The sequence below is a fragment of the Pleurodeles waltl genome, chromosome 4_2 (genome assembly GCF_031143425.1).
Source record: "Pleurodeles waltl isolate 20211129_DDA chromosome 4_2, aPleWal1.hap1.20221129, whole genome shotgun sequence".
NCBI classification, from domain to species: domain Eukaryota; kingdom Metazoa; phylum Chordata; class Amphibia; order Caudata; family Salamandridae; genus Pleurodeles; species Pleurodeles waltl.
The window spans coordinates 1,027,258,529-1,027,271,272 of NC_090443.1; the positions used below are offsets into that span (position 1 = coordinate 1,027,258,529).

Below are 12,744 nucleotides of genomic sequence, written 5' to 3' on the forward strand. Positions count from 1 at the left end.
TCCTTCATGCATCATACACACTTTTGATGTCCTCCTTGATTCCCCATACTCTCCCTCAAATTTGCAGCTTCACCATCTGTGGTGTTTTTGACATCATTCACCTCTCTGATGACACCATCTACCCATCTCCTACATAGCATTCCCATCCTATTCACCACTCGCTCTTCTGTTATTTACTCTTTCAGCCGCTCACTGTTCTTATTCTGTTTGATCCCTCATACACTCATTCCATATCCCTATCCACACCTAAGAAGACTCTGATGCACTATGACTGTGGTTCCCAACCTGTGGTCAGGGGACCTCTGGGGGCCAGCAAAGCCTCCTCAGGGGGTCTGCGACTGCTTAGAAAATTAAACAATATCAATAAATGAGGTTCCTAGCTTTCAGTAAAGACTCAGTGGGGGTCCCCAGATTTCAATAATGATTTAGTGGGGGTTCTCGGGTTCCAGTAATGATAAAGTGGGGGTCCACAGAAGTCAAAGGTTTGGGAACCACTGCACTATGAGGCTGTGGACGCTCCCTCCATTTCAGGCTCTCTGTCCACTTTCACCCCTGAAGCTCTCCCTTCCTTTCTTTGCTGATCTTGGGTTTGTGCTCTTCAATCACAGACACAATTGACATTGTACGAGATGCCATCTCCATTGGAGAATACAAAGTGGAGGAGGACCCAAAGCTCTACCGCTCGATCAAGACTGGCCGCGGGCCACTCGGAGAGGACTGGATCGAGGAGTTTACACACCATGCTATCATGTGTGCCTACAAGCTGTGTAAGGTGGAGTTCCGCTACTGGGGCATGCAGTCCAAGATCGAACAGTTCATACATGACGTGGGTGAGTTTGATGACAGCACCTCGGTGCAGAGCACATAGGAAAGCGTCTGGCTGCAGCGTGCATAGGGCAGCGTCTGGCTGCAGCGTGCATAGGGCAGCATCTGGCTGCAGCATGCATAGGGCAGCATCCTGGTGCAGGGCACCTGGAGCTGTCTGGATACAGCTCACCTGGGACAGCGACTGGGTGCAGCACACCTGGGACAGTGTTTGGGTGCAGCGCACCTTGAACAGTGTCTGGTTGCAGCGCACCTGCGGCAGCGTCTGGGTGAGGTACACTTGGGGCAGCGTCTGGGTGAGGTACACCTGGGGCAGCGTCTGGGCGAGGTACACCTGGGGCAGCGTCTGGGTGAGGTACATCTGGGGCAACGTGTGGGTGCAGCGCACATAGGGCAGTGTCTGGATGAGGTGCACCTGGAGCAGAGTCTGGATATGGCGCAGATAGGTCAGCATCTTGGTGAGGTGCACACATGGGAGCATCTGGGTGCGGCACACCTCGGGCAACATCTGAGTGCAGCGCACATAACACAACACATCAGTGTCTTCCAGCTTACTTTATCCAAATCTAGAGATCCCAACTGAACCCCTCCAGGCACCTCTTTACACTGAGATCTCTTCTTTTCCGAAGTCACTGACTGCACGTTACAAATTCATCTACCAATCAATCAATCAATCATGTAGGTTGTTCCATTTCTTAGGAGACAGGAAAGTTTAGTGTTCTCCCTTATTTTCCAGTGTCTTTGTACATGAAAATATTTCACACTAAGGATATATTTTAGGTGAGGCCACAGACTGTGAATCACTCTTCGACTTTATAAAGTGAAGACAAACTAGATGGAGAAAAAGAAAGAACATGCACTGTGAAACTATTCAGCAAAACAACATTTTCAGTAGTAGTCTTATAGCTGCAGATTCCTTACCTTTGAATTCCCCAGGTGTCAGACTGGATCCGGACGCCTTTTACATGAGCAGAACCCCTGTACACCATCGGGTGGCTTAGTTTGGTTCTGCGCGGCATAGTTGATGCTGCAAGTGATGGCGCAGTCACCTATATAGATGCCACACAGGCGCACGGATGTCCGTTCTTTTCTTTCCACACCAGTTAGCGCTGATCCAGAGAAGAGCTACCCCTCTGTCTCTTTTTGACAGTTTTTTTAAAAACATTTTGTCGAGTAATTTTCGAGTGTGTTGAGGTATGTCTTCAAGGAAGGCAGGTTTTAAATCTTGTGGCACCTGTCATCCCGCCATGCCGGTTACAGACCCCCATTTTGTCTGTTTGTGGTGCATCGATTGCGACCATGACTCTTAAGTCATGCTTGGACTGCCGGGCCATGGCCCTGAAGCTTTGAGGGGGTGGTCCCTAAAGCTGCTTGAGGCCCAGCAGTCAACACCACTTAGCGTGACTCCTTGGAGGTCATGGTCTCAATCAAGGAGGTCAGGGGACTGCTCTAGAATCCCCAAGTCCTCTTCGTCTCACTCAAGGTCATCAGCTCACTATGGGAAGAGGCATAAGAAGCACAAGAAGTTAAAGCATGTGTCGACTTCTCCTTGTCCGACAGCCAACGACACAACTTCAGAACATCGGAGCCTCAGGCACGGTTCTGCAGAGCCATTGCCAGGGCTGACTTTGAGCATCCCTCCATTTCCAGGAGCCTAAGCGACCGCTGCTCAGGTAGGAGAGTTTGTCAAGGCCATGCGACACTCATTTGAGCAAGCCAGCCCCACCTTCGCACCTTCGGGCCCTGTGGGGTCAGAGGGGGCCTCATCCGTTTGGCACCTGTGGCTTCAGCCTCGGCTCCGATGGGCCCATAGATCTGATCATGGATTCGGACAGGCACCGGTCGTGCCAATGCGATCTTCTCCAGCTTCAGTCCCAACACCAATGCTCCTGGCGCCACCGGCATCCACCAGCCCCATTCTCATCCCCGACGACTCAGAGTTGGAATAGCATTGCTTGATGCTGACTCCAGCGCTGACAGGGTCCATTGCTCCTAGGCTGTTGCCTGATCATTTTTCTGCACAGCCAGGCTTAGGGGAAGAATGGAAGGAGTCACTGGACCCTTTAGACGACCAGTTGGGAACATCTTTGAACTGGTAAAAGGAACTTGGAGATGCCAGTAGTTTGGACAAACTTCCACATACTGGTTTGCGTTCTGCTCCTACTGTGGCCACAGAGGAGGAAGCATCATATTCAATGGTGGTGAAGAGGGCAGCGAAAGTCCTCAACCTTCCCTCTGTGGTGGTCAAGACTAACCTCTTGATGGAAGTGCTTCAACCTGGAGCTTCCTCTTCAGTACCCCTGCTCCCCTTCAATGAATCCCTGATGGATGTCCCAATTCAAGCCCAGCACACGGGCTCCTGTGAATGGGACAATTGTCCACATCCATCCCCCTCCCCCCCTCTTTCCTCAGGCAACACCCCACCCCGGGGAGCCTGGTAGTTCAGGCCTCAACTTCCCATGGTGAGTTCCTTACTGCTCCCCCGGACAGGGAATCCAAAAGGCTGGAATACCTTGGGAAAGAAAAGGTTTTTTTCTGCCAGCCTAGCATTGCTGTTAGTGAACACTGCATGCCTTTTGGGTCATTATTCCCACATTCTGTGGGATATGGTTGAACAAGTGCTGCCACAGGTCCTGGACAAGGCCGGGGGCCGTTCTCTCCCAAGCTGTAAAAGATGGGAGAGATGCATTAAAGTTCACCATTAGGTGTGGATTGCCTACGACTGACTCACTAGGCAGAGGGGTCTCATCGACAGTGGCTCTTAGATGCCATGTCTAGTTGAGAACATTTGGCTTTTCGGGTGATGTCCAGTCCAGGTTCCTGGACATACACATTGGCGGGACTCGTCTCTTCCGAGAGAAGGCAGACTCGGCCACAGACCATTTCAAGGAATTGCGGACTACAGCCAAGTCCTTGGGCCTCTCAGTGACCCCTCGTCCCTAGTCCACCTTTCACCCTTTTCATGGCTACGGAGTGGGCATACCTCTGCGTCATCCCTGTGCCAGCCCCCGTCCTGTGCAAGCTTCCCAAGCTATGCAAGGACGTGGTGCATTCCGACCCCATGGGTCAGGTAACCAGAAATCGTCCTCCACCAACACCCTGGCACCTACAGCCTCTAAGTCCTCCTAATCTGGTTCTGTAAGACCATGGGTGCACAGCTGGAGGGAGAATCCAACACCATTGCCTCCACTGGCTATCCACTACATCAGACAAATTGGTCTTGCAGATCATTCAAAGGGGCTTCTCCCTCCCCTTCAAATGTTCCCCTCCCCATATACCACCAACACAAGAATGGCTGATAAAGGATCATCTATCTTTACTCCGAGAGGAAGTTATGGTTCTCCTGGCCAAGGGAGCTATAGAGAGGGTTCTGATATCAGAAGTAGGCAGTGGTTGATATTTCCGCTACTTCCTTATTCCCAAAAAGAACAAGGGTCTTAGTCCTTTTCTAGACCTCCAAACCATTTAACCCAGGTCTTGTCTGCTCTACACCAAGGAGACTGGTTGGTAGCGTTGGACTTCCAGGATGCGTATTTCCACATCCCCATCTCGCCTGCCCACAGGAGTTACCTGCAGTTCAGGGTAGGCCACAAGCACTTTCAGTTCACTATGCTCCCATTTGGCCTTACCAGCACCCCTCGGGTGTTCACCAAGGTGATGGTGGTGTTCGCAGCTCATCTTCAGATATCAGGGGTATTAGTTTACCCCTATCTCGAGAACTGGCTGTTGAAGGCAGGCTCATCCCAGACTGTTGTCTCCTACCTTCAGACTACAGCGGACCTCCTGCATTAGCTGGGGTTCAGTATAAATGTGCCAAAGTCACACCTGACTCCTTCTCACTTGCTCCCTTTCATCAGAATAGTTCTGGACACAGTGCAGGTTTGGGTTTATCCTCCCACGCAGTGAGTCCAGGATAATCAGTCTATGATACTGATGTTTCAGCCTCTGTCCTGGATTTTGGTGAGAATGACTCTGAGGCTGCTGTGCCTCATGACCTCCTGCATCCTGTTGGTGAACCATGCCAGATGGAATTTGAGGGCACTGCAGTGGGACCTGAGGTTCCAGTAAGCGCAACATCAGGGGAATCCCTCCCACATGGTCTAGATCTCGGAGAGAACTGCAAAAGACCTGCAGTGGTGGTTGAAGAATCATGATTAGGTCAAAGGCAGACTCCTCTCCCATCCCCAACCAGATCTGACAGTCTGACAGATGCGTCACTCCTGGGGTGGGGCGGCCATCTGGGAGAGATGAAGATCAGACTTGCTGGAGCTTCTTGCGATCCGGCTAGCATAAAAAGCATTTCTTCCCTCTCTCAAGGGTCAGTTAGTGCAGGTGTTCACAGACAACACCACCGCCATGTAGTATTGAACAAGCAGGTGGGGTTGTGGAACCTTTGTCAAGAGGCCCTGCTTCTCTGGACATGGCTGGTACAGCAGAGCATAACCCTGGTGGTTCAGCACCTGGCAGGGTCTTTGAATGCCAGGCAGGATGAACACTGCCGTTAATGCCTAACGAACCAGTGGAGTTTCCATTAGATTGTGGTGTAAGTACTCTTTCAGAAACGAAGATGGCCTTGGTTAGATTTGCTCATCTCCGGAGAGAACGCACAATGTCAGCAGTTTTGTGCGTTGGAGTTTCCAAGGCGGCTATAGCTCAGATGCTTTTCACCTCAAGTGGAGCTCAGGCATCATGTATGCCTTTCCACCCATACCACTTCTGCCCAGGGTTCTTAAGAAGATTAGGAATGACAGAGCAAAAGTCATTTTTGTGGCACCAGATTGGGCACTGAGATTCTGGTATCCCGAGCTTCTAAAAATGAGCATCGATCCCTCGATCAGGCTGCCACTACTAAACGATCTTCTGTCACAGCAGCAGGGGAGGGTTCTCCACCCAAACCTGTCAACTCACCACCTTCTTGTGTGGAGATTGAGCAGCAGCAGTTGACAGCCTTCGACCTTACTCCTGAAGTCTGTAATGTTAATCTGGCAGCCAGGCACCCCTCCACCAAGACGGTATATGCCTGCCAATGTCAAAAACGTATTTAAAATTATTGTACAGAAGACTCTATCAATCCTCTTTGTGCCTCTCTCTTTGATATTTTCTATTTATTCTTACCCTTGTCCAGCAGGGCTCTTCTCTGGGAACTCTTAAGGGTTATCACTCAGCTCTGACCACCTTCCTGTGGCTGCCTGACCAACCCTCCTTATTTAAGTCCCCTATCGTAAATAGGTTTCTCAAAGGGCTTGTACGTATGTTTCCCCTTCCACCCACCCTTTATCATCCCTCATTGGGACCTTCATTTTCACATACCTCATGTGGGCTCCCTTCGAGCTGTTGCACAATTGCCCCCTCCAGCTGCTCACCATCAAGACAGATTTTCTAGTGGCAGTAACATCTGCCCGGAGCATGAGTGAGCTGCTGGCTTTGTCTCCCTCTTTGTGTTTCCAAACAAAGTGGTGCTTCATGCTAGGGCCTCCTCCACATCCCGCTAAAGAAGAGGAGTGACTCCACCGTCTGGACCCATAAAGAGTGTTGTCATTCTACCTTGACTGCACACAAGAGTTCCAGGTGGATGACCAACTCGTCATGAGGTATGTCGGAGCAAAGAAAGGTCGAGCAGTACCGAACCAAATCATTTTACGCCGGGTCATTCTCTGTTAGAAAATTTGCTACGCCTTGGCCAAGTAACAGCTTCTGGAAGGCTTAATGGCCCGTCCCACCAGAGGAAAGGCTTCGACTACGGCATTGGCACATAGAGTACCTGTCCTGGACATCTGTCAGGCAGCACCCACGTGGGCGTCCTTACCCAGGTCAGTCAGGTCTGCAGGGATGGGCGTTTCGCCTGTTCGGTCCTGCAGGACTTCTTATTTTAGAATTTGTTCACAGCCCACTGCCAAGATGGTATAGCTGGGGTATCTATTCATCTCTATCAGATGAACAAGATACTTACCTTCGGTAAAGCATTATCTGATAGAGACAAAATCTAGCTGCAGATTGCTTACGGGTCCACCCATTCCTCTCCGCTCTGCAGACAGATTTCTTGTGTTAGGGATGATCCCTTTCAGGGCCATAACTTGGTGTCAGTGCAGTTCCTGGCTCTGCGCTCCTGGCGTGAAAAGTCATGAAAAGTAACCAACGTCCGCTCGCCGAGGTGGTGTGTAAATGTAGGTGACCACAACGTCACTTCCGGAGCCAACATGCAGAACCAAATGAAACCACCCGACGGTGCGCAGGGGTACAGCTCACACACAAATCTTCCGAATCCAGTCTGATGCCTGGGGAATGCAAAGGTAAGGAATCTGCAGCTAGATATTGTCTCTACCAGATAATGTGTTACCGAAGGCAAGTATTTGTTCTTCAAGAAAGGTGTGATGTTGCCCTGCATAGGAATACATGCAGTACGATTCTTGAAAAATAGATTTATTGGTACTGGAAATGCAACCTCAAGGAAGTACAGTAAGGCTGTAGGAGCTAAGGGCATGTCATGGTCTTGTCGATAATTCTGTGACCACCCCGCTTCCCTCCTTTCTTTCCTTTTACATCCATCTGTGATCTTTCCTCCTTCCCACCCCGCTTCCTTCCTTTCTCTTCTCTTACATCCGTCTGTGATCTCTTTCCTCCTTCCCACCCCGCTTCCTTCCTTTCTCTTCTCTTACATCCGTCTGTGATCTCTTTCCTACTTCCCACCCTGCTTCCTTCCTTTCTCTTCTCTTACATCCATTTGTGATCTCTTTCCTCCTTCCCACCCGCTTCCTTCCTCCTTCCCACCCTGCTTCCTTCCTTTCTCTTCTCTTACATCCGTCTGTGATCTCGTTCCTCCTTCCCACCCCGCTTCCTTCCTTTTTCTTCTCTTACATCCGTCTGTGATCTCTTTCCTCCTTCCCACCCGCTTCCTTCCTTTCTCTTCTCTTACATCCATCTGTGATCTCTATCCTCCTTCCCACCCCGCTTCCTTCCTTTCTCTTCTCTTACATCCGTCTGTGATCTCTTTCCTCCTTCCCACCCGCTTCCTTCCTTTCTCTTCTCTTACATCCGTCTGTGATCTCTTTCCTCCTTCCCACCCCGCTTCCTTCCTTTCTCTTCTCTTACATCCGTCTTTGATCTTTCCTCCTTCCCACCCTGCTGCCTGCCTTTCTTTCCTCTTACATCCATTTGTGATCTTTCCTCCTTCCCAACCCGCCTTCTTCCTTTCTCTTCTCTTACATCCGTCTGTGATCTCTTTCCTCCTTCCCACCCTACTTCTTTCCTTTTTTTCCACTTACATCCATCTGTAATCTGTTCCATCCTTCCCCTCCCTCCATCTTCCTTCCTTTCTTTCCTTGCTTCTTTGCTCCTCTTCTTCTCCCTTCTTCCATCCCTCCCCCGCACACCCCTCCCTTGCCTCCCACTGCTTCCTATTACAGGTCTTCGTAAGGTGATGCTGAGGGCCCACCGCCAGGCCTGGTGCTGGCAGGACGAATGGTGTGAGCTGACCATGGATGACATTCGCCAGCTGGAGGACGAGACGGCTCGGATGCTGGCCCAGAAGATGGCCACGTGTGCTGAGGAGGCACTGCTGGAAGCCCCTTTGCCAAGCCTGGAGGGGCGCGTGGAAGCCAGTGAAGTCCCAGGCAAGGAGGGTGCAGAGCCAAAGGGGGTGCTGGAAGTCACTCCTGATGACAGCCTCACAAAGCAGTGGTCCACCTCGTCCAGGTCTTCGTACTCCTCGCAGCATGGAGGTGAGGGCTGACTGTGGGCCATGGTGTGTGGGCACAAACATTGGGCTGTAGTGCAAGACTGTAGTCTGTGAACCCATGATGCCAGAGCATGAGGCGTGTGCGGTAGAGCAAGGTCTGGGCCATGATGTCTGAGCACAGGGTGTGAACTTGGCCAGGCGTTCATAGCGATGTCACTTTCTAATCCATCAATGTCTGCTCTTCCAATCATTATGAAGCAGAAATCGCCAAGCGTTGGGTTGTTCACCCACTACTGGGGAATGTAAGCTGGGATTAGAGCGACGTAACAGGTTAATTTTGCTCTCTGATGATGCGTTGTTGTAATAGTAAATATACTCGGTATGAGAGGAACCACAGGATCAGACATTTGGTGTATGTGCTTGGCTGCGGAGCCAATGGAGTGAAGGTACCTACACCATCCCTGTGGGATTATGACTGAACGCCTCTAAATCAGAATCCCCCCTAAACTACAGCAGGACCGCAGTGCGTGGAGCCTTGGTTGGCTGGCCTCTAGGCTGGTGCCTAGCGCTGCTGTCTTGGGGACCAGAGCACGGATGCAAGGGGGCCACCTCCACTGCCTATAGTACACTGCATGTTTGTGGGGTAACTGGTACTAATCATTCATCGACAACCTGATTCTGGTTCATGCTTTCCTATGCACAGAGCACATATCTTGCTGCAATCTATTGGAAGTCATCCCCTAAGCCAAGCTTTTGTCTCCATCCGTTGGCGTCTGGCCTTCCACTGCTGCCGGTCAGAGGGAAGGATGGGGTGCAGGCCCATGAGGCACTGCTTCCACCACATCCCATGTGGCACAGGGGCCCTTCCCTCCCACCCTACGCTGCTGGGGGCAGGGATGGGAGCATGATCACGGGTGGCCCTAGTTAGGAACCACCTGAGTGCTGGCCTCAGCGTGCATGACCACTCTTGTCGTCATTGGCTGCCTCAGGCTTGGACTATCTGGTTGCCAGGTCGGCTGAGTCATCTGGTAACTGGCTAGCCAACCAGAGGGCCAGCTGGCTGACCAAATGACTGGGGGGCTGGCCCACATGGTAAACTATGACTTGTGTCTCCTCTGGGTTCTGTAGGCCCAAACTTTAATAGTTGTGGAAAAACGGCTTCCTGGGCAGGCCCAAGGGGAAAGGGAGTTTGGCTGGAGGAGGGCTTAACCCTCCTTGGGTCTGAAAGCACCAACCTAGGGCTCCTTGAGCCAATGGACTGGGATGACAGGGTGGTTGCAGACCATGGAGTACTTTCATGCCACTCTGAGGTCCATTCACCAGCAGAGCCACCCAGCCTGACCAGAGCAGGGTGGCTTTAGACTGGGGGAGGAGTTTGGGGCTCCTGTGGCAGAACAGGCCAAGTAATCCACAGTTAAAGGTGGGCAAAAGCTATGGCTTTCACCTGTGATTCCTGGTCCCCATAGGCTGGGGTGCCAGGTTGGGGGGGGGGGGTGAGTCTCCCAGCCAGCCTAGAGCAGGGTGGCATCCCACCGGCAAGGATTTGCCAGGTTTCAAGCCATCAAAGGTTTAGCTTTGTAATCATGTCTTGACTAAAACATCACCAGTGACATTTCACTTTTAAGAAACGTCACCAGTAACATTTTATTCTCCAATCCAATCCAGACGATGAACATGTATGGGTGTGCCAACACAGTGAACAATGTCACCAGCCCACAGGCATAATTTAAATTTCGCACAGCCCTAGTATAAAGTTTATCATCAAGAGATCCAAGTGTCAACTTGGGCTGTGCCACAATCAGAGGAACAAACCATCTAAAGGTGAGCTACAATTAGTTACAAAACACCTACATTCATCATAAATGGTGATCACCCCATCCCTGGATAAGGAGCGATTGAAAGTCTAGCACCCTGAAGTCAAATTGTTTAGTAGAGCTCGTGTACAGTTGCCAACTGGCAGTACCAGCCCAGAATTTACTGTGTTATTTTGGTTTTAATACTAGTCTTTTTCTACCATTGTTGTTCTGTGCAACTGGGTGGATGTGTTGTAGTGATTGCTCATAGAATGCCTGACGTCATCGTAGAATGCTGGCATTATCATGGAATGCTGGCATTATCATGGAATGCTGGCATCATCATGCAATGCTGACATCATCATGGAATGCTGTAGTGGGCTGGATCTATTGACAGACCAACTGCATCACAAGCTGTCTCTATGCCTGAGTTGTCCCCTTTACAGACAGCTTTAATGAAGGCCTGGCATTGACACACTTAATGCAGCAGCAATGTTGTAGGTATGCTGTCTGTGGGATGGTGTAGGAGGCTGTGGGATGGTGTAGGAGCGCTGGCTGTGGGATGGTGTAGGAGCTCTGGCTGTGGGATGGTGTAGGAGCGCTGGCTGTGGGATGGTGTAGGAGCTCTGGCTGTGGGATGGTGTAGAGCGCTGGCTGTGGGATGGTGTAGAAGCACTGACCTTAGGAATGGTGTAGGAGCACTGGCTGTAGGATGGTGTATGAGTGTTACCTTTGGGGTGATATGTGGGAATTAGTTGTGTAATGGTGTAGGAGCGCTGGCTGTGGGTTCGTGTAGGAGCACTGGCTGTGGGATGGTGTAGGAGCCCTGGCTGCAGGAATGGTGTAGGCGCGCTGGCTGGGGGATGGTGCAGGAGTGCTGGCTGTGGGATGATGTACAAGCAATGGCTGTGGGTTGGTGTAGCAGCGCTGGCTGAGGGATGGTGTAGGAGCGCTATCCGTGGGACAGTGTAGGAGCGCTGGCTGTGGGATGGTGAAAGAGAGCTGGCTGTGGGATGATGTACAAGCAATGGCTGTGGGTTGGTGTAGCAGCGCTGGCTGTGGGATGGTGTGGGAGCGCTGGCTGTGGGTTGGTGGAGGAGCGCTGGCTGTGGCATGGTGTAGCAGCACTGGCTGAGGGATGGTGTAGGAGTGCTGGCTGTGGGATGGCGTAGGAGCCGGTGGGATGGTGTAGGAGCATTGGCTATGGGATGGCGTAGGAGCCCGTGGGATGGTGCAGGAGGGCTGGCCGTGGGATGGCTTAGGATCCCGTGGGATGGTGTTGGAGCGGTGGCTGTGGGATAGCACAGGAGCCCGTGGGATGGTGTAGGAGTGCTTGCTGTGGGATGGCGTAGGAGCCTGTGGGATGGCATAGGAGCCTGTGGGATGGTATAGGAGAGCTGGCCATGGGATGGCGTAGGAGCCCGTGGGATGGTGTAGGAGCGCTGGCTGTGGGATGGCATAGGAGCCCGTGGGATGGTGTAGGAGTGCTTGCTGTGGGATGGCGTAGGAGCCTGTGGGATAGTGTAGGAGCGCTGGCTGTGGGAGGGTGTAGGAGGCTGTGGGATGATGTAGGAGCGCTGGCCATGGGATGGCGTAGGAGCGCTGGCTGTGGGATGGTGTAGGAGCGGTGGCTGTGGGAGGGTGCAGGAGCGCTGGCCATGGGAGGGTGTAGGAGCTGTGGCCATGGGAGGGTGTAGGAGCTGTGGCCATGGGAGGGTGTAGGAGCTGTGGCCATGGGAGGGTGTAGGAGCGTTGGCCATGGGAGGGTGTAGGAGCTGTGGCCATGGGAGGGTGTAGGAGCGCTGGCCATGGGACGGTGTAGGAGCGCTGGCCATGGGACAGTGTAGGAGCGCTGGCCATGGGGTGGTGTAGGAGCCTGTGGGACGGTGTAGGAGCGCTATCTGTGGGACAGTGTAGGAGCGCTGGCTGTGGGAGGGTGTAGGAGTGCTGGCTGTGGGAGGGTGTAGAAGCTGTGGCCAGGGGAGGGTGTAGGAGCTGTGGCCATGGGAGGGTGTAGGAGCGCTGGCCATGGGACGGTGCAGGAGCGCTGGCCATGGGACGGTGTAGGAGCGCTGGCCGTGGGGTGGTGTAGGAGCCTGTGGGATGGTGTAGGAGCGCTACCCGTGGGACAGTGTAGGAGCGCTGGCTGTGGGATGGTGAAAGAGAGCTGGCTGTGGGATGATGTACAAGCAATGGCTGTGGGTTGGTGTAGCAGCGCTGGCTGTGGGTTGGTGGAGGAGCGCTGGCTGTGGGAGGGTGTAGGAGCGCTGGCTGTGGGAGGGTGTAGGAGCGCTGGCTGTGGGATGGTGTAGGAGCGCTGGCTGTGGGAGGGTGTGAGACCGCTGGCTGCAGGAATGGTGTGGGAGCGCTGGCTGCAGGAATGGTATAGAGCGCTGGCTGCAGGAATGGTGTAGGAGTGCTGGCTGCAGGAATGGTGTGGGAGCGCTGGCT

General features: G+C 52.6%; 1 protein-coding gene across 4 annotated transcripts in view; it reads left to right on the forward strand.

Moving 5' to 3' along the window:
• Window positions 1-12,744, forward strand: part of PITPNM1 (phosphatidylinositol transfer protein membrane associated 1) — a 317,763-nt gene that overhangs the window by 202,784 nt on the left and 102,235 nt on the right. For all 4 annotated transcript variants that reach the window (XM_069232915.1, XM_069232914.1, XM_069232917.1 and 1 more), the window contains exons 5-6: window positions 609-830; window positions 8,229-8,543. In XM_069232915.1, the coding sequence (XP_069089016.1) occupies window positions 609-830; window positions 8,229-8,543 (537 nt within the window). The remainder of the gene's footprint in view (window positions 1-608; window positions 831-8,228; window positions 8,544-12,744) is intronic.